Below are 21106 nucleotides of genomic sequence, written 5' to 3'. Positions count from 1 at the left end.
CTGAGTTTATGGTGGTGGTAGTGGAGGCATCATGGTAAAGGAAAGCTAGACTAACATCTTGCCTGCCGGACCCCTGATTATGTCAATGTTGCGCACGCAGTTGGGTCGAAGGCGTCGTAGTGTACTCGCATGCCTGTATGCAACTATTAGAAGCCTCGCTATACATTGTATGCAGCAACCATCCACTTACTGACTGGCAACGATACCCACTCGTCCTTCGCTTCACTCAAGAAGCTTATCGTACCCTCTGAAACCTCCCGTCTCAAGGTCTCTTGCGTACCCGGCCCCTTTCTGAGACCTTCTAATCTAGCAAAGATACGCAATTGGGTGACTAGGCCAGCAACAATGATAGGCCTGGTCAGCGATCCATGCAGTCCGTCGAGAAAGGGTAGATAGAGCTCTTGAGGCCGATCAAGATTGATGCTGTCAGGGTCTGGGAAGATTTCAGGGTCACGAGATGCAGTTGCTACGTCTAGAATAAGGTCGTCGCCCTTCGAGATACCTTCTGCGTGTCGCCAATCACTGGTGGTGAGAAATGTGTTTGGAATGCGGAGGAAGCCGGTCGCAGGAGTGATAAGACGAAGAGCTTCGAGGACGTATGCACGTAGTACTTCAGAGTTTGCTGGTGTGGTGTCTTTGGCTAGCTTCTGAATATCTGGCCAGTGTGTGGAGTGGTAGGGTTCGGAAAGGAAGAGATCGATTATCTGGCAGAACTAGGCACTATTAGGAGGAACCTGACCCAAGCATGGTCGGAACACTTACAGCAAAGGTGCTGAATACGACAAGATCGACAGCGAGGATCACCAACAAAGAAACGACCTCTTTGACCTTTGCCCCGTTATCAAAGAGCCGCTGGATTACCATCGCTCCATGATCTGGCAGAGGATCACGCTTCTCGTGTCGCTGTCTGCGAAAGTCAAAACTTTGCACAGGAGACGACGCTTTCATGTCATCGCAGACCGTTCTGACTTCTCTTGTCAGTTCGTCGCTTGCGGCGATCGCATTTCGTCGAAGCATCGTGGACTTTGCGGGGGTATTGTCTAGATGAACGAATTCGAAAATCGCTGTCATCTTGCTGAAAAGTTGCTTGTCGTCAAAGCTGGCTGTAGAATCTTCCAAGTCCTTGATCGGGAAGTGAAACAGAAATGCTACAAACTGTGTCCAGCTTCGAGCTGCTACATCTTTGATTGCGTCAATTTCAGCAACTTTGGAAAGCCACTTGCTGTCCGTCTGCACAAGTTGGCTGGTACGAAGGTTCAGGAAATGCGAAAAGACGTCAATAGAATCTTTGGGGCCTAGAACAGCCTGTCGGATCATGTTCTGCTGTTTACTGGCACCCGGATTATCTCCAATCAGGACGTGTTCTTGGTACTCCAACTGCCGCAAAGTATGGGTCCATGCTGTGGTGTACAAGGTCTGATCGCGGAGAATGCGAAGTATCATCTTGTAATCAGTGATGACTGTGGGCGGCGCTCCATAGCGAGGCTTGTCATAGTCGAAATCCATCTCGTGTCCGAGAGACTTTTGCCTTCTTCTCATCTCGGGTGGGGTGGTCAGTGGGTAATGTGCGTAAATCGAGTTGCCACGATAGTATTCGGGAAAGACTCTCATCAGTAGCTTGTATATAACGCCTCCACCAGCGATAGAGTAATCGCTGGATGCCATATTGAACCCAAAGGCTGTCAGATGATGAGGCGAGTAGTCTACTGTATAGAACCGGTCGCCTCGAACAAGCGAGAGCGCATGTGACACAATTGCTCGGGTCGTGGTCGTGCCCGCACAAAGACCGGATCCAGGAGTCATTGGCATGCTTGGCTGTTCGAGGATAGCTCCAGCGTAGAGCTCGACATTCTCAACATCTCCGTATAAGACCTCGAGCGCTGCGGCAACATCTGGATCGGAATGAATGTCGGTGAAAGATGTGTGAGATGTCATGCCAAAGAACCTTCTCATCTCGTTAAGAGAGGCCACGCCCCACTCACGACCTTGTTCGATACTCATGATTTCAATGACCTTCAACGCTTGCGGAATACGATGCGGACCAAAGCTCATGGCCACCTCATCGGTAGCTTCTGTCAATATCTTCACCAAGTCTTGGTCTCTGAAGTAACCGTCGAGGTTTCGTTCTAGGCCAGCAAAGACGCGCCTACCTGGGTCTGCTGGGGGTGTGGCAGCATGTCGACGTACACCAGCCCGCATACCTTCCAAAGTCATGTTATCGATGTCCATATCTAGGCAGATCTTTGTCATGTGGTCGATAAGCCATGCCTCATCTCTCATCGATATAGTCGAGTGCCAGCGGTAGATCATATTGATCTCTGCACTGGTCTGGTTGCCTCGCGCCTTGTCGGAGTCTGTCTGCCCAAGAATATCCTCTATTTTCGCTCGTGGATCCAAGTTCGCTGACGAGTCTACGCACTGTAGGTTGAGGATCGAGCGCACGTAGTCTTTTAGGACTATGTTGATGTATAAACCCGTTGTCACAAGCCGTGCAGTCTGGAATAGGTCATTGTCACGCTTGGCGACGGCTTTCTTGTAGAAACTAGGGTCAATGCCGCCTATATTGGGTGGTGGGCTGAATCGACCGTTCTCGTTGATGATTGCCAACTGCTCTACGATAAGATTGTGAAACCTCGAGAAGCATATGATCAATGCACAAGACTTTTGACAGTAAGCAACAACTCAATCGAATGCAGTGGGTACCTTACTGCTGCTGGACGGCTGAGAATCCGTGTGTCGGCAAAAGCATCAGGTTTCAGCTTCCCATCAACGAAGGTACGGACCATGTTCTGTGATTCCTTCGTCTCCCCGTATAGTGAGGACAGGTCCAAGTATGAAGACGGCATGGCCATGTTCTGGTCTTCGTCGCCTGTCCGAAACACATCACAGACTATGACAGCCGCGAAAGCGAAGAAAAGGCTGGATAGCTGGCTGGGATGGGGCTCAGGCTTTGCCTCTCGCGCGAGTAGTGTGTCAAAGAGAAATTCCGGATCAGGCAGCTTTGTGGGTACATGTCTCGGTGTGACCATGCGAGCGTAGTAGGAGCCGGCTCTCCCGACGTTTGGCAGATGGATGTTGTTGTTGCTTCCGTCAGCGGATCGATACTGGTCTGGCTTTGTGTTAGTCTCTAACTACAGAAAACAGCCAAGAGAGCCTACATTGATCACCCAGTGATGAGGCCACAGGCTGTTCCATATCCTTGCACAGCGTCTTGAGCAACCGGCTTGGGCTTGTCTCGTCAACATCAGCCGGTGCTAAGAATTGTACGACTTTTTCCTGTTGACACCCTTCAGCTACATCTCGAAGTACGTGAAGAAGATCACATACATCGTACGAGCTATCATCCAATCCACTATTCGTAGTGGTACCACTGAGAGAACCGCGTAGATCATGGTGCGTTTGAAGGCTGGGGTTCTTCTGCCTACCAGTGTCCTGGACCAGTTCCTGGAGTGGCGTTCTCTTTACGTCGCTGGCCATTTGGGAGTCTTTGATAGAGAGAGGGTGCGTAAGCAAGGGTGTGATAGAGCGTAAGTGTGAAGGTGAGTGTGGCTGCAATGCGACTGGCAAAGGTGTGAGGTCATCTACATGGCGTTATCATCATCGGTTCGCATGCTCGTATGTTTACCACGTGGAACGATTCCACCGGAATGCCGAAGAACCGATGCTATTTGGCAGTAGTGACCTCGAGGCAGGAGGCCAATGCTTGGCGTGGTACCCCAGATGAGATGAAGCGGACCAGCAGCCACGCAGGGCTGATATCGAACTCCTCAGTAATAGTGACGTATTGCTCACGATACTTTCTTCACCAGTGCTGGAAAATACAAATGAGGGAAATTTCGACCATGTACACGTTCTAGCATGACGCCATCGTGTCTTTCTACAGGGTAGGTGCTACCGCGAGACAAGAACATCGATTTCGATAGTGTGCCAGTACTCAAGCACACAGAAAAATGCTCAACGACTCAAAATTTGCTTACGCCACGGTTTCTCACAAAGTCCTTTAGGAAGTCAGTATCGAAGCACATGCCAGCAAATCGACAATCCATACCGATCGCGATATTCATGCAAGGAAATAACAACAAAGAATTGGCCATGAATATTGCAGGTGTTCGTATAGCAGATGCGAGCAGGATAGAGTTGGTGCTGTGAATTGGTTCATGGGTATCTCATCTACATATGAAATCGTACCGTATCGCTCGTAGCGTCCGGGTGCTCATCCTCGTCCGAACCGTCGTTCTCGGTCAGATCGTTGCCGCAAGTTTTCGTCTCGTTCTCGTCCCGTTCTCGTGTAGACACCTAGAAGACCATCTCGTGGGGCTTCTCGTTGCTCCTCAGGCTGAAGCTGGCGCCGAGGTAAGACTCGAGGTCGGGAGTCCTCTTGATGTTGGCCATGAGCGCCTTGTCCACCTTCTTCTGGTCTTCTATCCGCTGGGGGTCGGTCTCCTTCTTTGTGGGTGTCTCGCCGTCCTTGAAGAAGTCGTCTTCGCCCTTGCCGTCCTTCTTCTCACGTGCCCAGTACTCGTCTTTGCTTACGCGTGCGACAACCTCCTCGTCGAGACCAGCGATGTCGACAACGGTGGAAGTAGCGATGACGTAGCGGTGGTTGACGCGACGGAGAGGTACACCGTTAGACTTGAAGGGGCCGGTGATGAGGAGAACGCCCTGTTCGAGCTGGCGCAGAAGCACGACGCGCTTGCCACGGAATCGACCAGAGAGGAGGATGAGGACGGTGCCGGGGGTGAGCGACTCGCGGTATTTGGTGCGGTGTGCCGTCTTGCGCGCCTGTGAATTGACTTGTTAGTTCAGCGTTCGCGATAACTCCACATTCCATCTTTACGCGTCTTCTCCGTAATTTTGTATTCCTCGCTGTGATTGCGCATACCTTCTTCATTTGCGCCTCCTCCTCGGCAGCGTAGTACTTGGATGCTTTCTGGTCGGCCATTGCGTTGGATTGAGGTTTAGAAAGTCTGGCAGTCAATTAGCCTCGGTCGCATGTATTTCGTCTTTGCACTACATAGCACTGGACGTCGTCTTACATTTTTATGTTGTGTTGATGATGTCGTCGTCGCCGCGAAATCAATACGGCGAGATGTGCGAGCGCTCGCTAATATCAGCCCTACGGCGCTAGTGGTCCCCGCGAACCGTCGTTCACATGCGAATACCAAATTGACTATTCCCTGTGTGCTAGTATAGTCAATCGTGCTATCCAAAACCGGGCCGTAGCAGTCAGACGCTGCAGGAGGTGTGGTAGGACGTTCGAAACACCAAGATATTCCGAGCTGCATAATGTCAAGTGTTGCATGGTCGTTACAGCGTATATTGTACAATATTTGAGTGCGTCTGCTTCTGTAGGCATTAAGGAGTGACTTTACGTAGGCCGATCACCTCTTCTCGGTCGGACCTTGCCGCGACTCCTTCATTTTGCCCACCGCTTTATCCATTCCGCTCCACTTCCGCACAAGATGCTGTACGCCTACAGGCAATACCCCAAGGATCTGAATGTATTTTGAGTATAGAGGAAGCGCGATCTCCCCGCTCTCACCCCTTTCAATCAACCGTATAATATCTTTGCCAATGTCGGCTGGCGTAACAACCGGTGCCAGGAAGTTGCTTGGAGTCTTGAGGCCTGCAAACATTGTTGTACCCATTTGACCAGGTTGTACTAGGATTGTCTTGATATCCTTCGCGTCAGGATTTTGTGCAAGTTCTGCGCGAAGAGAGTGATGCAGTGCGAGAAGTGCTGCTTTGGAGGCCGTGTACGCGGATAGGTTGGCTGCACCGAGATGGCCAAGGACAGAGGAGACGGTTACGATAGTGCCGCGGCCTTCTTTCAGCATGTACGGGACGAAAGTGCGGAGGGTCGTAAAGTGCGCCAGTGTGTTTACGCGGAAAGTGCTGGGGAGAATGTCAGAAAAGACCAAGAGCCATTCCAGGATATACATACCGTTCCACATCTTCAGCGGTCGAGTCGAGGATTGACTTGGTCTGTACGATGCCGGCATTATTGATCAAGATAGTAGGAGCGCCGAGCTGCGATCGTTAGTAGAGTGCGATCACACGTGAAAATTACCACTCACATCTTCGACAATCTTGGCTGCTGCAGCTTCCACTTGCTTCGCATCGCTGACGTCGCACTTGTAGTAGACCACTCCCTTGTTCTCTGCTTCATCCTCGTCGACTTCTTTCATATCCAGGACGGCGATGTTCGCGTTGCGCATTCCATATGTCTCCGCAAGCAGTCCACCAAGGCCGTCAACACCGCCCGTTACAACGATAACCTCTTCTTCTAGGTCTACCTCGCGCGGTGATCCCCATGCGATCCGGTCGCTGATGAGCCCGAAGATGCCGTTAACCGTCATGAGCATGGCCCAGGCCATTGCAATGCGCATCTCAATGTTCTCATAGGGTGTATATTGCGCTCGCAGACACAGTACTACAACCCATGATACGAACGGATGGAAGAGCGTGTATCCGAGGACATACCATACCATGTCGATATTGAGGTAATGGTGCCATGGCTCGTCGGGTCGGTCGAAGCTCTTTGGCAGTTGAACGGGTACTTCTTTTATTGCGGAGGACATGGCTGGCATGTCGATACAAGAGGTTTGTTGGATCATGGTGGATGGTGGGGCGCGACGGCGCGTATTCGAGGCTTGGACGCGAATTGACGTTCTACAGAGACTACCTCAACGATGCTACCCAGGAACGAAAATTGAGATGTGTGAGAAGGCGCAACTTGCGCGACAAGTACACGGGGCCATCATCTTCTTATTGTACACTCGCTGATGCTGAGGTTTGCAGTGTTTCATTCGCGCCTCAGGTCTCCAGGACGCTAGCCGGAGTGCTTCATGGAAGTGGGGCTTACTAAGCACCTGCCATCTTCATACGCGTCAGTTCGCGTCAACCTTGTAGCTGCATCACAGCATCCACCATAAAGTAAGGGGATGGCTACTTCTCGAATCTTCCTCGAAACAAGGCAGGTATATCCGTCGTGTGCTGATAGTCAGTAGTCACTAATGAGCAAATTGACCGTTTCATGAGTGACTTAAGCTGTCCATTATACTCTCTCTTCTAAGCCATATCAGTACGTCATGCTAAACATTAAGCCATAGTACTCGAAATACGCTGCTTCTTCAGGAAACACGCCCTGAAATATAGCAACCGCACTTCTAGTTATGAGGGAAAGCACACCGGGTCCTGAAGAACAAAATTCCACGCCGCCAACGTCCATAAACTACTTCCTACAGCTGCGTTATTCCTAGATGACGCTTCAACGTTATCATCGAAGTTTTCAAAAGAGTCCGGCAGTCTGAATGGACCCAAACATACAGTAGTGCCTTGGTACTGCTTTAACGCCTGCGATGCTCCTGCCCAAGACGCTCCACCCTGCGGCAGCAGCGAGCGTCTTCATGGCTGCCAGCATCAGTCATGAAAACAACTTCATTTCCTCTCGACTGTCTACAAAAGCCCATTTCCCACCCCAAGCTCACCTTTCTTCTCCAACCCAGTCAAAAAGAACTTTCTACTGCCACCAACACAGATCAACTCTCACGCTGCACGTCTCGAACATCATGCTTGGATCCGTCCTTCCCGTCCTCACCTTCGTAGCCTTGGCTCAAGCTAGGGCTATTGTCACCAACCACTGTCCCTACAACGTCTACGTCTGGTCTGTACCTCAAGTCCTCAGCTCCTCCCATACCGACAATGTCCCCATTAAACCTGGTGGTCAATATCAAGAGCCATGGCGTCATGGTTCTATCGTTAACCCCAGCGTCGCTATCAAGATCTCAACCAAGTCAGATGGTATCCTCAAGTCCGCCGATGAGATCGACTTTGCTTACGCTGTCGACGGCAACGATGATAACAAGATCTGGGTCGACCTATCTCAAGTTCGAGGAGATGTATTCAAAGACAACCTCGCTTTCCACAGCTGCACCACGCAGTACGGGTCCGCGAATGTCCAGACCCATCAGTGCACTGCTACCGATGACGTCGAGCTAGTGCTGTGCGATACCTCACCACGTTCAACGCCGGAGAAAGACCCAACATCTTTGGAACAAGTTAAGGCGTGTTACGACTACCACCATGTCCTTCCTGAAGTTCAAGAAGGCGGCCTTCAAGTTGCTGCAGACACCGATTCGGATTCGGACACTGATTGCTGCGAAGAGAGGGACGGCTCAGCACTCAAGTTTACCTACACGATAGCGTTGACCGGTGAATATACCGCTACGCCTGCTTCTGAGCCTCCTGCGGAATCCTCAGTCGCAACACCTACCGATGGTTCTTCCGTATCTTCTTCGCCGTCAACAAAAGCCCACACTTCGTCTACCAAAGTTCATTCATCTACCAAAGTCCACTCGTCAACCAAAGTCGCCTCCACAACGTCTTCCACTTCTAGTCTGCGTTTGTTCACTCCGCCATATGCTGTTCAGACCGACTGCCCAGAATGTGAGAAGCTACTGGTACTCAGCCCGTGTCTTTCTAGGATTGTCTATCCAGCAAGACGCCGCGCCGCCGCAATTCCTCGGTCTACTTCAGACACTATCACACCACAGCACAGAACAAAGCCAGCACTGTGTGACATGGTCCGGAAATATCATCCTGGAATCGGAGCTTGCGACGAAACGACACTAGAGTCTCACGCTCGCATAATATTCCCGAAGATCTGCGACCCTCAGTATGTAACGCTACTGATGGGCTTCCCGTGTGAGGAGATCACAGAGGAGCTGAAGACGATGTATCCTGGCATCGATGCTCCAAAAGCCTCTCGGAGCGACTGCGAGTGCGAGCCTGACTGCGACTTCTACGGACACTTGAACGACACCTGCATCTGCTCCACCCCCATGGGTAAAGGCCAAGATATTCTGTCTCCACTCAAAAAATTTGAGCCCCGTCTTGTCGAACCCGGATCCCGAAAGATCTGCTTGTACTCCCTTTGCAATCCTGCACTTCTCGAAGAATGCCGTGATGTAAAATCCGTCCTCATATCCACTCTCACGTCATTTGGAGAACGTTACGAGGACTGGGTAGAGGAGGGAGTGAATGCCGAGTGCGAACAAATCCAGGTCCTCCGGGATGGCAACGGCAACTACGGAATCTGTATAGCTGATCTTTGCGACCTCTATCCCGAGAAATGCGACTTGATTCAGTCGACTCTGGCCTTCGCTACCAAGACCAAATTCGATGAGAACATCGTCTTCATAACCAACCATGACGACTGCGCCCTGTGGCCATATCATGACAATGGAAAGTACTAGAAGTCACTCAGCATACATCGCGACGCGAAGGATGACGACGATGACGATGATGATGATGACGACGACGATGACTACTACTACTACGAGTACGGCGAAGTCTGTTCTTGTTTCATACTCTATTGCGCGTGTCTATGTGCTTAGGTGTTTGCGATTCATATCTTCAGCATTCGCATAGTTTATTGCCTGCAATACATCTGCTTCTCAGCCTCTTTATCTTCTTGCCTTGATCGCTAGACATGTACGGAGATATTTGTTATTATAAGCTGTACCCAAGACGTTGCCTCTCAAGGTATTCGCTAGGTTATTCGAGTGCTGATGCTGAAGACTGGTGCTTCGGTCAGGATTTGCGCTCTTTTGACTTGCGATACACAAAGAAAGGGCCTCTTTGTCAAGTGGCTATACGCATTGGAATGTCACATACTAGCGCTATCCTAGTACTAAGCACAGAATCCAGGCGGACTGCTGAAAGATTTGCTACCTCCAAGACTTCAGCTATCAAGCACTGGCATTTACGCACGATAGTCTCCGCTTAGGACTAAATTGCTTCCTCGTCGTGATGACTAACATTTAAAGATTGTATGCCTGTGCTCGTAGCATGAATTCTCTCATCTCAACCAGAAGCCTCTACTTCACCTCCTCGTTTTCTTCATTCACGAGTTCCTTATACTGCTCCTCGAGATTTTCGAGCATATCCTGCTGAGTTACGGTGCGTTTAAGAAGCCGAGAAACTTCGGTTCTCAAGCGCGCAACGACTACTGGCGGAATGGTGGGGTCACTCGCCATCTGTGAGATTGTGTCGTTCAGCTCGGTAAGGGTGCTCTTTATTTCTGGGATTTTGTTCTTCAGGTTTTCAATGTAGGCTTCGACGACCACACGACGTCCGTTGTAGATCATACGGGGGTCTGGAGTGTCGCCAGGATTGCCTAGAGTTAGGGACCTACCGAGCGGATCGTTGTTGTCGCAGGGGTTGTTAGACATGCTGAATGCGAAAACCCTTGGGCACACTAGATACTCAGAAGTAGCGTGTTCGTGCTAGACAAGTGAATGAATAATCGATACTGGATGGTCTACATATCTATCACGCATCGTTTGTCTATCCTCTATACTTGTGACCACAAAAAGCATGTGAACACCTCGAAAGCAAGTCTACGTCAAACCACAAAGTCTAGATATCATTTCAATTGTGACCTCACTGACCAAATGTACAAAGAAGCTTGGTTCGTTTCTGTTGTACCTATCAAGCTATTGTTGTAAATTCGCTTCAAAGACACTTCAGCAATATAGGCCACTATGTAGGCTCCCAGGGTATACCTCCATCTCCCATTACATGTCAGGAATCACAATCCTTGTTTACACCGCCTGATCATTCTCATCCTGGCTGTCTCCATCATCAGAGTCCACACCCTCAGCCTCGCTTATCACTGCTCCCATCTCGTTGAATAAGTTTGCCTTCACACTCTCACTCTTCTCAGCGATAAGTGTCTGGTACTCCTTAACGAAGAAGTTGTGTATACCGAGCATGCCTTCGATGTACGCATGAAGCTCAACTAGCTCTTTTGTCAATTTGTCTATGGTTGCTGAGTCGACGGGCTTGACCTTCTCCGCGGTTACGATCTTGTCCTGGAGCTTATCGAAGTCACGATGTTTTGCGTCGATGTTCTTCTTCTTACGATAAATAATTCTCTTCAGCTGCTTGCAGCGTTCTTTGTAGGCCATCTGGGAATCTGGGGCACTGGAGGGGTTGATCGGAAGAGCGGCGTCAGTGACTAGGGTGTTGTCGGAAACGTTGGTAGGCATGGTAGGTATCGTAATACTGTGAACGTTGGGATTTGAGTAGAAGATTTTCTGTGTGAGATGGTTGAGTAATTGACTAGTGATGAGAAAGGTCTATATATCTGATTTGTACAGTTTGTATGTTTGGATGGACAAGAAAGAACGCCAACGCCGTGAAAGCAAGTCTAGAACAACCCTGAAAGCAACGCTCGGAATCTACAACAAGCTAGAAAGAAAGTCTACAGCAAACCAGAAACTGTCGTTACTTCGAGAAGCAGCATAGAAACGCAAGGATGGTCATTAGCGCACGTAGCAACTCAATAGGATGCAAGACCGCAATAACAATGACCAAAGCCAAGAATGTTATGAGTTCCAGGTGTCTGTCTCCATCGCCATTCGGCGTCGGGTTGATCGAAGCTTGAAATTCCCGAGCTGCTTGCCCCGGATCGATTTGTGCCTCCCGGGTTTGCTCGCATGGTAGTTCCTGTGTTTTTTGCTCATCTCGGTCGTCGAGCTCCTCGCACAAACGTTTTTCAGCTCGCTCTAGCTCCCGATGCGCAGAGGTAACGTTGTTAGAAAAGGGGCCTACAAGCGACTGGATGTGTTGCCGCAGCTCTGTAAGGTAGTGTCGCGCCTTCTGGCGTTGGTACAGATCCAAACAGTCGAGCCAACAATCGAAGTTTTCCGGCTTGTATTCGGGATCGTTTTGGGCGCTGTGATAGAGCTCGTCGATCTTTTCAAGAACGTTGACATCGGCTCTTGTGATATCGTCTCCTGATGGCATTGGTTCGCGGGGGGTGAATGGCAGCATTGCTGACGAGTGCGCTTTTTTGTTTTTGAAAGACTGATATGCTGGTAAAAATGTAGTTTGTTTATCTTCGTTGAGGCGCTGTGTGTAGGGTGCCTGTCTATCGAGCTAAGATGAAGCTGAGGGTGTCGTTATATCCTTTTGCGATGATCTAGAGTTGACGACCATGTTCCTAAAGTCTCGTTTCAGTATCAGTCATGTGAGACTTCTCGGATTCACGACTTCGCCATGTGTCAAAATGTCTAGTCTCAATACTTGTAATTAATTCAGTTCTTTGATAAAGTGTTCAATGCGCACCGTATGCACTGCAGATCGAACCTAGCGAGATCCAATGTCTTAAACCCATGTCTCTTCCTACTTGGACCCAAAAATGCCAACCTTCATCTTCATCGGCGTCTTAGGCGTCAGCGGCCCTCTCTCCGCCGCAACTCCTGGCTCCGTATACATTGTCTTCTCATCCGCCGGATATTCGCTATCGACGTCCCTCACTGCATCCTTCTCACACTGTCCAGCCCCCACTTCGATCTTAACATGCCCATTCTGATCTCCTCTCAGATTAACAATGAGAGACCCGTTCCCCTCATCAGGGTCGCTCAATAACCAAATATGTCTCATCCTCTTTCCTTCCCTCCGCTCCATAATATCGTCTGCTGCAGCTGCGATATCACCCCCACCCCGCGATGCAGCGATGATAAGATCGCGAGGATCGAGGTAATTGAAGCGGCCCAAATTAGACCAGCCAGTCGTGCGAAAAGCTTCGCACACAACTGCAATAATGATGACAAGGTTGAGAGAAAAGATAGCGTAGATGTAACTAGGTTGACCGAATTGCAGGGCGTAGACGTAGACCTTTGCTGGCTGCTGTGTAAACATGCGTCCGACCATCAGTTGCGCAGATGCGTACGCTACTAACATGTCGTCGGCCATGGCGACCATGCTGTTTGTGAGACCGGCAAGTGTGGCTTCTTCTTGGGGAATTGCGTCGATTGTTTGGTTGGTGGCAGACGCACGTGACATCTTGTATGCTGCGATGCTGGAGTTGAACGCTTCGCCAAGAAGAGAGACGTATAGATTTGTCATATCATTGGACATGAGCTCGTACTGCCGTACAACAGTTCGCGTGATGTTGCGCTGAGGATTGAAGTCGGGTATTGTCCGTATAGGCTTCACTGTGATGCTAAGGTTCCCAACATCGACGGTAACGTTGAACAGTGTAGGCGTGAAGTCGAATTCGCATTGCGTGGTGTTGAGAAAGGAATACGCTTCGCCAGCTGCGATAGAGAGATAGCGACGAGGTGAGCGATCACTATATGCCACACCCATTGCTACAATGGCTTTGCCGTCGTGGCCGATGTAGTTTGAGTACTCTGGGCCCTCTTCGCTATCTGGAAGATTACCAGACGCTGCGTATATCCATTCGTTGACTGGTCCGGAAAGAGTAAAGTTGGAAGTTGCGTTGTATGCGCAGGTGACGTTTGCCACATAGCCCGCCTCTTCATAGATATACCCTGCAATCTGGCTGTTCGAGGTGATTGCTTGGTCCTTCAATCCGACAGCTGCGCCGACACCATATGAACGGCCTCGGTAGCTGAAGCGTGTGTTGTCGAGCTTGCGGTGGACATGCGAATCCATACCAAAGGAAGAGGCTTGAGCTGCAGATGCAAGAAGCTGACTACTTTGTTGTTGACCAACTGAATAGGTGAAGAAGCCTTTTTGTGAACGCATTGACGGTCCTGAGCTGCCAATCATCATCGGATATTCCTTGATCATCGAGACGTCTTCGTAACTGGGTATAAGAAGCATGCCGCCGCCTACGGTACGCGATACCGATGGTGTCATTGAACCAGCCCAGAGCGCCGCAGGTACAAGACTAAGTAGCACGACAAGGACGGATGGAAAGAAGAAGCGCAGGGGTAAGTCCCAGTCCACTCTCATGATGCTCATATCCACCCATGTACGCAATACGTCCAGAGACACGCTGACGTTGGCAAGACGTAGTCGAAGTGCATAGTTCATGAGTTTGCAGATGACCGCGAGATGCAAAAGACCGAAGAAAGCGGCGAGAAGCTGTACAACAAGCGCTGCGGAACCAGGAAATCTGTTTGCCAGGGTGAAGAGCTCTCCAGTTACACGCCATTCGTTGAGTTGTGAAAGCAAAAGTACTGTCGAAAGGGTTGTCGTAAACGAAAGTCCGTAGAAGGTATTGTAGCGTCCCCAGTGGCTATGTCGCATCGTTCGGCCATCATTTCCAGTCGGCCTTCGATCGCTAGGTAGAAAAGTGAATTGTCGAACCATTACAAAATTAAACGAGTGAAAAGGGACCGGCCAGCGGTTACGAAAGAAAACCTTCAAGGTGGATGAACGAGTGATAGAATGCAAAATCGATGGAATCGCGAGTTGAGCATCTTAGACGGTGGTTGAATGTTCGGCTTGGTAGCCTACCGTGCCCCAAGAAAGTGTTGACAATTGTTGTATCAGGTGCGGCGAGATTCATGCCTGAGACTTGAGACCCACTGTGAAAAGGCCTGATGAGGTACGTTTGAGCATAACTTCTCCTGCATGAAAGGATACATGTGTGAATTATCGATATTGTGCAAATATTGGACTGGATGAGTATGGCATCTCCTTGCTGAGTTCATGTGTTGGTCTTGTCGGGTTGGCAGATAATGCGCCTTCTTGATTTGGGAGAGGAGCATTGAGAGACGACTTGGAAGCATTCTCAACTATCGGATGCGCTCGATCAGCATAATCCTTCTAGATAGTACGAACAGTACTTCATCGGCAATCTCGTAGTTGGAAAGTTGCTAGGTGCAGCGAGATCTGGTGCGCGATCAAAACGCGGCGAACGGTTCATCTGGCGCATCGCAAGGTAGGTACCTTGGTATCGGATTCGCATCGCCATCTGTCCAGTAAGCGAAGCGGAAGCATACTTCCTCAATTGACCAGACCGATAAAGAGTATCGTGCATAGCATCACCGCGTCGCAGACTGAGACTCGCCCGACCACGACCCCAAGCCCAAGCTCACGACTGATGACATCACCAAGTTGCTTAGTCCATGTCCATCTTCCCCAGCCCCATTGTACAAGCAGCCTCAACAGACGGTAAACTGATGCCAACGCATCTGCCGCACATGCAAAAAACAACGAAGCCAGCAATCCCAGCATTAGTCTTCATCCTCCTCGGCTGACTATGCCCCTGGAACCGACCAACCACACCCAAACACTCTAGCGCCAAGCTGCACATCTGAAACCCAGCGTTCCCACCCTGCCATGCTCAAAAAAGGCAAGCGTACTTCTTATCCCACCACAAACCGCGTTTGATCTACGCGGTCCAAACTCCTTGACTCCTGCATACACGATATTGTGTTGCCGTTGCATCTTGCATCATAATCTGCCTTTTGCTCATTTCTTCATCGGTGCGCTTTCGGAGAGTGCCTCGGTATAGGATTTGGTACATGCCGGGCTTACCGCCGGTTGTGATTGGGATTAGCTGTGATCACCAAGTATAGTGGAGGTATGATGTCGTTGACGGTTTCTCACCGGCACGACTCAGCCTTGGTCGACCTCAGTGCTGAGGTTGGCAGATATTGGGCGTTGTGGCCTTGTAGTAGATGTTTAGGTAGCATGCATGATAGCTGATTATGTGTGGTCGCTAGATTAGTCTGCCTATTGTGGCTGCGCAGACGGCCCGTCAAAGAATGTAGTACAAGGCAAGATGACTGGACAGCGTCGCAAGACGTGGAAACTCAGGTCCTGTATAGCTTCGTGGCTGTACCATATAGATGTGCAGACTAGTGACCGGTGTGATCTATGCCGTGAATTATGCCTGTGGTTGATTGCTGAGGTGCCCTCTGTACAGCCCTCTTGAACCCTTCTCGCATCGCTTCGTACGAACTACAGCGATAGATCGCCATCCTTCAATATCTCTCGCGTGATTCTTTCATGCAGTGTCCACAGTCGCGTATTGATGAGTCGCTTGATGAGCCGCACGCCACCTAATGTGTAAGTTAGCCTTCTGCACTAACTAGATAGATACCCGTCGAACCTAGCGCGCATGTCAGTCCCCAATCTACGGAAATTGCAAGAACAAAGCAAGAGTCATTTATCACGAACACCCGTTGCCAAGTACCTCGGAGAGACGGAAAAATGCGTTTTGACGGATTTTTTATTCATTACTCGCGTTGCCGCAAACAAGTGCAGGGAACGGATAAATGGTAGGCTAGCTAAGCTAAACTGTTCTGAGTCGGTCGCGCCGAGACGCAATATAGATGCGATTCAAGATGATGATGATATCCAACGCCGGTACAATGCTGTGCTGTGCAAATGCTAATTGTGTAAACGCCTGCCGATGCAAAGGTTGATGAGATGGGCGAAGAGATGTCCATCCAGTGAGCATCTTTCATCGGATCATGTCATGGAAACTAGGAAAGTCGTAAGGTCGGTAAGCGACAGTGTGGTGGATAGAACGGTGAAATAGCGAATAGAATTAATAGCCAGTTTGGCGGCCGGCGTAAGCGCCAGTCTGGCCAAACATTCTGCTGAAGATGCCGCCCGCTGACGTCTTGGCCTTCTTTGAGGGCTGCGTGTCGTACAACGGGAGGGTGTGTTGCTGCTTTGGTGCATATGACGAGATGGGGCCATTGATATATACAAGATTGGCGCCCATGTCTGCGTCGTAGCGCTGGAGGATAGCCTCTGAAGGCTCGTCGAGGAAGCTGTCGGGCGAGTCGGACGATGTCGAGACAGACGAGCTCCTGGTGGGTGGCGATAGAGATGGGGTGCGCGATGCCGCGCGGGATGATGGGATGTAGCGTGGTGCAGGATGCCTCTGGGGACGAGAGGCATATGATGAAAGGGATGAGTTTGATGCGTAGGGCTTGGTCGAGCGCGAGAGGTTCTCGACGGAAAGCTGGTACTGTTGACGTGCAAGCTCCTTCTCTTTCTCTGCGAGCCTGGCCTTCTCGGCCTGGCGAGATTGCCAGACACGGATGGGCGCTAGGAATGGCTCAAGGTGGTAGTAGAGGTCCTCAGGGTTGATGCGGAGATCCCAGTCAAGGAGGAACAACAGCTGCTTCTCCATAAGGTTGACCTCTGTGATGGAGAATCCAAAGTTCTCGTAGCCGCGGACAGCGCTGTACCTGGCCCAGTGCTTGTTCTTGGGCGAGGAGTCATTGAGGTTCTTGGCTGCAAGGATGAGAGAGGCAAGGAAGATGCGGTGGACAGTGCATCGCATGCCCTTGGCGACGGGAGGAAGACGCGACCGTAACCGGCTGAGGTAGACGAGGGAAGTCATAAGGGTAGCAGTCTGAACGTGGGACCTCTCGACGATGGATGTGATGAACTCTTCTACTGATGGCAGCGCGGGCTCACGGATACTGGAGGCAACATGCTGAGGAGGCGATGCTGGTGGTGTCGGTGGGAGGTTCTTGTTGATTGATGGTTCGCAGCGAATGACTTGTGTGGCCTTTTGTGCAAGATACGAGATCATGTCATGTGATACAGGGAGCTGGATGAAGTGGTCCAGAGCAGCCTGGTTCTCGGCAACAAGGTTTGGTGAGTAAGGCATGTTGATGATGGTGATGTGTAGTGAGGGTGGTGATAGAGTCTTAAGTGAACGTCGAGATGTAGTTGTTGCTGTTGTTGCTGTATGCCCTGTGAGGCGAAGTCGCAATTCCGGTCTGAACGATGGTAAGCGGGTGTCCGAGGCTGCGTGGCTGACGACGAGGTTGAGAGGGCAGAATTCGCAAGGCAACAATTATTATGGGATGATTCCGAGTCCAGTCGAAATATTTTTTTGTATGTTTAAAGAAGGGATGGTCGATGGCACTGCCGTCTGGAAATTGGGAGCGTCGGATGGTGGAGCGCGAATCACTACCGGAGTGTGGAGAAGGCACCTGCACCGCTAGGATGGCAGGGAGGAAAGAAGGGGAGATGAAGAAGTGAAGCCGGTGACTGACTGTGAGGAAGAAGTATCGACGGCAGAAAGCGTGATACTTAAGAACGCACACCCCTTGAGCGGGTAGAGATGCGATGCTAAGTCGAGGGTCGAATCCTTTGGGGGTGGTGGTTCGGCGGCTGCGTGTGGGACCCAATGGATGCGGCTTACGGGCAGGAAACAGCTACGTAGCGCGCCACGCCGGACTCAGGCCAGCGGCTGTTTGGCTCGTTTGGGATGCCTGGAAGATTGCGAGTGGTGAGGTGCAGGACCCCAGGAATAGGCTGTTTCAAGTGCAAGCCAATGGTTTGTACGCAGCGCAGGGCCCTCTAGGCGTGAGAAATTGACAACCAATAGAGCCGTGATGCGAATCGCGTTTCGAAGGAGGTCGAGTATGTTTTAGATGGATGCGGGTTGGAGAGTTGTGTTGGGATGAGAGTGGACGAACGATCGAGGTGGGCGCAGCGGTCAACTTGACACGGTCTGCACTACAGGCCCTCGAGTTTGCGGCAGCAGTGGGCGATATGTATTCCGACAATCTTGGTGCTTGTGGAAGGCTGGCCGGAACTAGAGGGTCTGCTGGCCTCGTAGTTGGGTCACGTTGCTCGGTTGGGAGACAGAGGTTGAAGCGGTGAGTCGGGTTAGAGTGGAGCCAGATCACTATGGTTGATGAATAGCATGCGACCACGCAGTAGCGACACACCTGCTCCCATATACCTGGGGAACAGAAGCCAGCATGACGGTGACGAATTTGTGGGCGAAATGCAAGATAGCCCAGCCACTCCCAGCCCAGTTTGGGTATCGTGAAAACCTTGGGTAGAAAAGCATTTGCCTCACGAACACGCGTTGCATGCGTGTAATTCGGCGTAGTAGAGCCTGTCCAGCTTGGTATTGAACACATTTACTACCCAGTGTGGCTCAGCCGCCACTACACTTCCCAGCAGTATACTGCCTGTCCATCTGCATCAAGTGGGTGGAATAGGACCACGGCAAGAATCACGGCATTCACAGCATACAGCATCAACTCCGAACTGACCATCTCCCTGCCATCTGTCAGTCGCATGACAGCGTGTCTATCTTGACTCCACTCGGCCAGAGGGTGGACAGAGCTCGGGCATACCCACCACGATCCATGGATCGCCGTCATGCGCAGGGATTTAGCTCATTTCCATTGGCCGACACTCATTGCAAACAAGTCATCTTTGTTTCAACACACCTGTTTCTTGCCATGTCCAACGACCAGCCTGTTTGAGCAAGGCGGAGGTCGAGGCGGATGGCGAGGACAGATGACAGCCAGCACGACCAACGCCATGTTCGTCTTCTGCCATGCTACAGCGCACCACCGGCAGCTGTACTCGACATGCCAGCCGGCCGGGAAGCACCAGACCGGCTTCATGCAACTAAAGCGTACCAATCAATGTCGAGGCCTCGCAGTTTCGAGACCTCCTCAACAGCCGCTGCACCGCCTCACCCGCTTTGCCAATCATGCCTCCAGATCATCGCTGCCGATTCTAGAAGGTCGTGGCCAGCGAGACATGTGATCTACTGGATGGCATCAATTCTTCCTCGTGGAGTCAACCACCTGCCTTTGTCAGTCTCTCCGTCTAAGCGATCAAACTAACTCCTCATCAATCTCGAATTCGTATCCCTGCATCCTACAGCCCTCCAAATGGGTTACCTAGCCGAAGCGCCAGATGAGGCTCTTCACTAGTCGCCAATTCCCCGCGGCTGCTATATCGAGGCCCGGTTCGTGCGTGCCGCCCACCAGAAGCGCTCGTATCACCCAAATATGGTAGCATCGGACCTTGTCGCAGCCGTTGGAGCTGTCCCGGTACGTGGTTGCTTGCGCAATTTACTTGTGCAAGGCTGCGGGAGATCTGCTTTGTCGCTGTTTGAGGGCTGGCGGTTGGAAGCGATTGTGCAACGTTCCGACTGCCGATTCTCAGCGCTTCGAGGTTTCAGCAGGTCGTGGCCACAAGAAGAGTCGCGGCCCCCCAAAAGCACGTCATTGGGTTCTGGCCTTTACACGACCATGCTGCAGATGCACATATGAGTCTTTGTTATCGACTTCTCTTCGTCTCGTCGGACCCGCCTCGCCGACGTCAAACCGCAGCGTCGCATAACAAGTAGGCAACAGTTCAACACGTATCGAGAGGCGATTGCTTTACGAGCGCTTCTTGGCGACGCGCAATTCATGGCTCATTGCAATGGCGAGTTATCGATCCGAAGCGTACCGGCTACCACCGAGGCTCACGATGCGATAGAGGCGCAGTCCACCAACAGCTGACAATTACGTGCTAGCATCATCTGACCTTCCTCGCCACGTATCTACATGTTACTTCCGCGGACTCACGATCGCAGACTTTTACGATCACGGACCTTTACGATCGCGGGCTTTTGCAACTGCGGGACCCCGCACATGAAGCGTTGTCGTCTCTTTCGAGAAAAGAATCGTGACGTGTCGACACGTATCATTCCTTGCACAGTCTCCTTTGGAATGTGTCGCCGGTCTTGCATCAGGCCACATCGTACGTCACTGTATGAGTTTGAAGAGACGGCGAGAGCTTTGTGTACTGTGCTCAGGACAAAACATGAAAGCAGTGATATAATTGCTCGTGAGAGTTTCGCAATGCGTCCGTCCATGGGACGTGCGTTCGGAGTAAAAACATGGCTTTTTGGCGCACACATATGACGTGCGTGTGTGAGGTGTACAAGCAATTGCGGCAGAAGCAAATCATGACTCAGACGTTGTTGCATTTTGGAAGAAACAACATAGGGCGGGATGTATCAAGACTTGGAGTGCGAAGAGTGATTTTAAACAGGCACGTCATTGTCCTCGACCATGCTCTGGATCAGCCGCCGTCAAAGATTTCGAATGGCAAATTTATCTGAATAGTTTCTAACAGTTCTAGGCAGTGGACGAAGCTATGTCTTAAAGAGACAAGGCATAACACATGAAGGCCTTTCTTAGCGTCTTGGAAACAAGATGCCCTGCTCAGACATTCGTCGTTTAGGCCGATATTTCTGGAGGATTTCCGCCGATAGAGGATGACAAGAGGATTAGGCATCGTTGGGATTTATAGTCCTGAGAGCACTGGCGCCTCACTTCGCAGACATGGCGCTCTGAGCTTGAACTTTCGAGGACGAGCTTAGAAGGCGGCAGCATGTAGGAATGAGGATCGGACTGGACAACACTTCCGTCATAACTTCTAGTGGTTTCTGTTTTAGAGGTGACGAGAGACCATCATACTGGCCACCGACCGTTTCTTGTCTTGAGAGGATAGGTGAAGTGTTGAGTGGAGGAAAGAAGCCGGTGAGCAAGGACTTATATGC

General features: G+C 50.9%; 8 protein-coding genes across 8 annotated transcripts; 1 reads left to right on the top strand and 7 right to left on the bottom strand.

Annotated features, from left to right (window-relative positions):
- Positions 1-77: 77 nt before the first annotated feature.
- Positions 78-3477, bottom strand: J4E82_007433 (uncharacterized protein; the record flags this gene model as incomplete). Its single annotated transcript, XM_051733679.1, has 5 exons — positions 78-133; positions 191-713; positions 763-2661; positions 2709-3109; positions 3159-3477. The coding sequence occupies 5 exons, from the start codon at positions 3475-3477 to the stop codon at positions 78-80; spliced, it is 3198 nt and encodes a 1065-aa protein (XP_051586595.1).
- An 819-nt stretch (positions 3478-4296) lies between these two features.
- On the bottom strand, positions 4297-4942 carry J4E82_007432 (uncharacterized protein; the record flags this gene model as incomplete). The annotated part of the gene is made up of 2 exons (XM_051733678.1): positions 4297-4782; positions 4883-4942. 2 exons carry the CDS (start codon positions 4940-4942, stop codon positions 4297-4299), a joined length of 546 nt encoding a protein of 181 aa, XP_051586594.1.
- Positions 4943-5381: 439 nt separating this feature from the next.
- On the bottom strand, positions 5382-6617 carry J4E82_007431 (uncharacterized protein; the record flags this gene model as incomplete). The annotated part of the gene is made up of 3 exons (XM_051733677.1): positions 5382-5895; positions 5945-6030; positions 6078-6617. 3 exons carry the CDS (start codon positions 6615-6617, stop codon positions 5382-5384), a joined length of 1140 nt encoding a protein of 379 aa, XP_051586593.1.
- A 954-nt stretch (positions 6618-7571) lies between these two features.
- Positions 7572-9257, top strand: J4E82_007430 (uncharacterized protein; the record flags this gene model as incomplete). The annotated part of the gene is made up of 1 exon (XM_051733676.1): positions 7572-9257. The coding sequence occupies one exon, from the start codon at positions 7572-7574 to the stop codon at positions 9255-9257; it is 1686 nt and encodes a 561-aa protein (XP_051586592.1).
- Positions 9258-9881: 624 nt separating this feature from the next.
- On the bottom strand, positions 9882-11054 carry J4E82_007429 (uncharacterized protein; the record flags this gene model as incomplete). The annotated part of the gene is made up of 2 exons (XM_051733675.1): positions 9882-10236; positions 10612-11054. The coding sequence occupies 2 exons, from the start codon at positions 11052-11054 to the stop codon at positions 9882-9884; spliced, it is 798 nt and encodes a 265-aa protein (XP_051586591.1).
- Positions 11055-11292: 238 nt separating this feature from the next.
- Positions 11293-11841, bottom strand: J4E82_007428 (uncharacterized protein; the record flags this gene model as incomplete). The annotated part of the gene is made up of 1 exon (XM_051733674.1): positions 11293-11841. One exon carries the CDS (start codon positions 11839-11841, stop codon positions 11293-11295), a length of 549 nt encoding a protein of 182 aa, XP_051586590.1.
- Positions 11842-12192: 351 nt separating this feature from the next.
- J4E82_007427 (uncharacterized protein) lies at positions 12193-13854 on the bottom strand (the record flags this gene model as incomplete). Its single annotated transcript, XM_051733673.1, has 1 exon — positions 12193-13854. One exon carries the CDS (start codon positions 13852-13854, stop codon positions 12193-12195), a length of 1662 nt encoding a protein of 553 aa, XP_051586589.1.
- Positions 13855-16324: 2470 nt separating this feature from the next.
- J4E82_007426 (uncharacterized protein) lies at positions 16325-17404 on the bottom strand (the record flags this gene model as incomplete). The annotated part of the gene is made up of 1 exon (XM_051733672.1): positions 16325-17404. One exon carries the CDS (start codon positions 17402-17404, stop codon positions 16325-16327), a length of 1080 nt encoding a protein of 359 aa, XP_051586588.1.
- Between the last annotated feature and the right edge of the window lie 3702 nt (positions 17405-21106).

Source organism: Alternaria postmessia, assembly GCF_024291825.1.
Source record: "Alternaria postmessia strain BMP 2775 chromosome Unknown scaffold_50, whole genome shotgun sequence".
NCBI lineage: Eukaryota > Fungi > Ascomycota > Dothideomycetes > Pleosporales > Pleosporaceae > Alternaria > Alternaria postmessia.
Note: the sequence above shows the minus strand (reverse complement) of the source record. Positions and strands in the feature narration are given on the sequence as shown.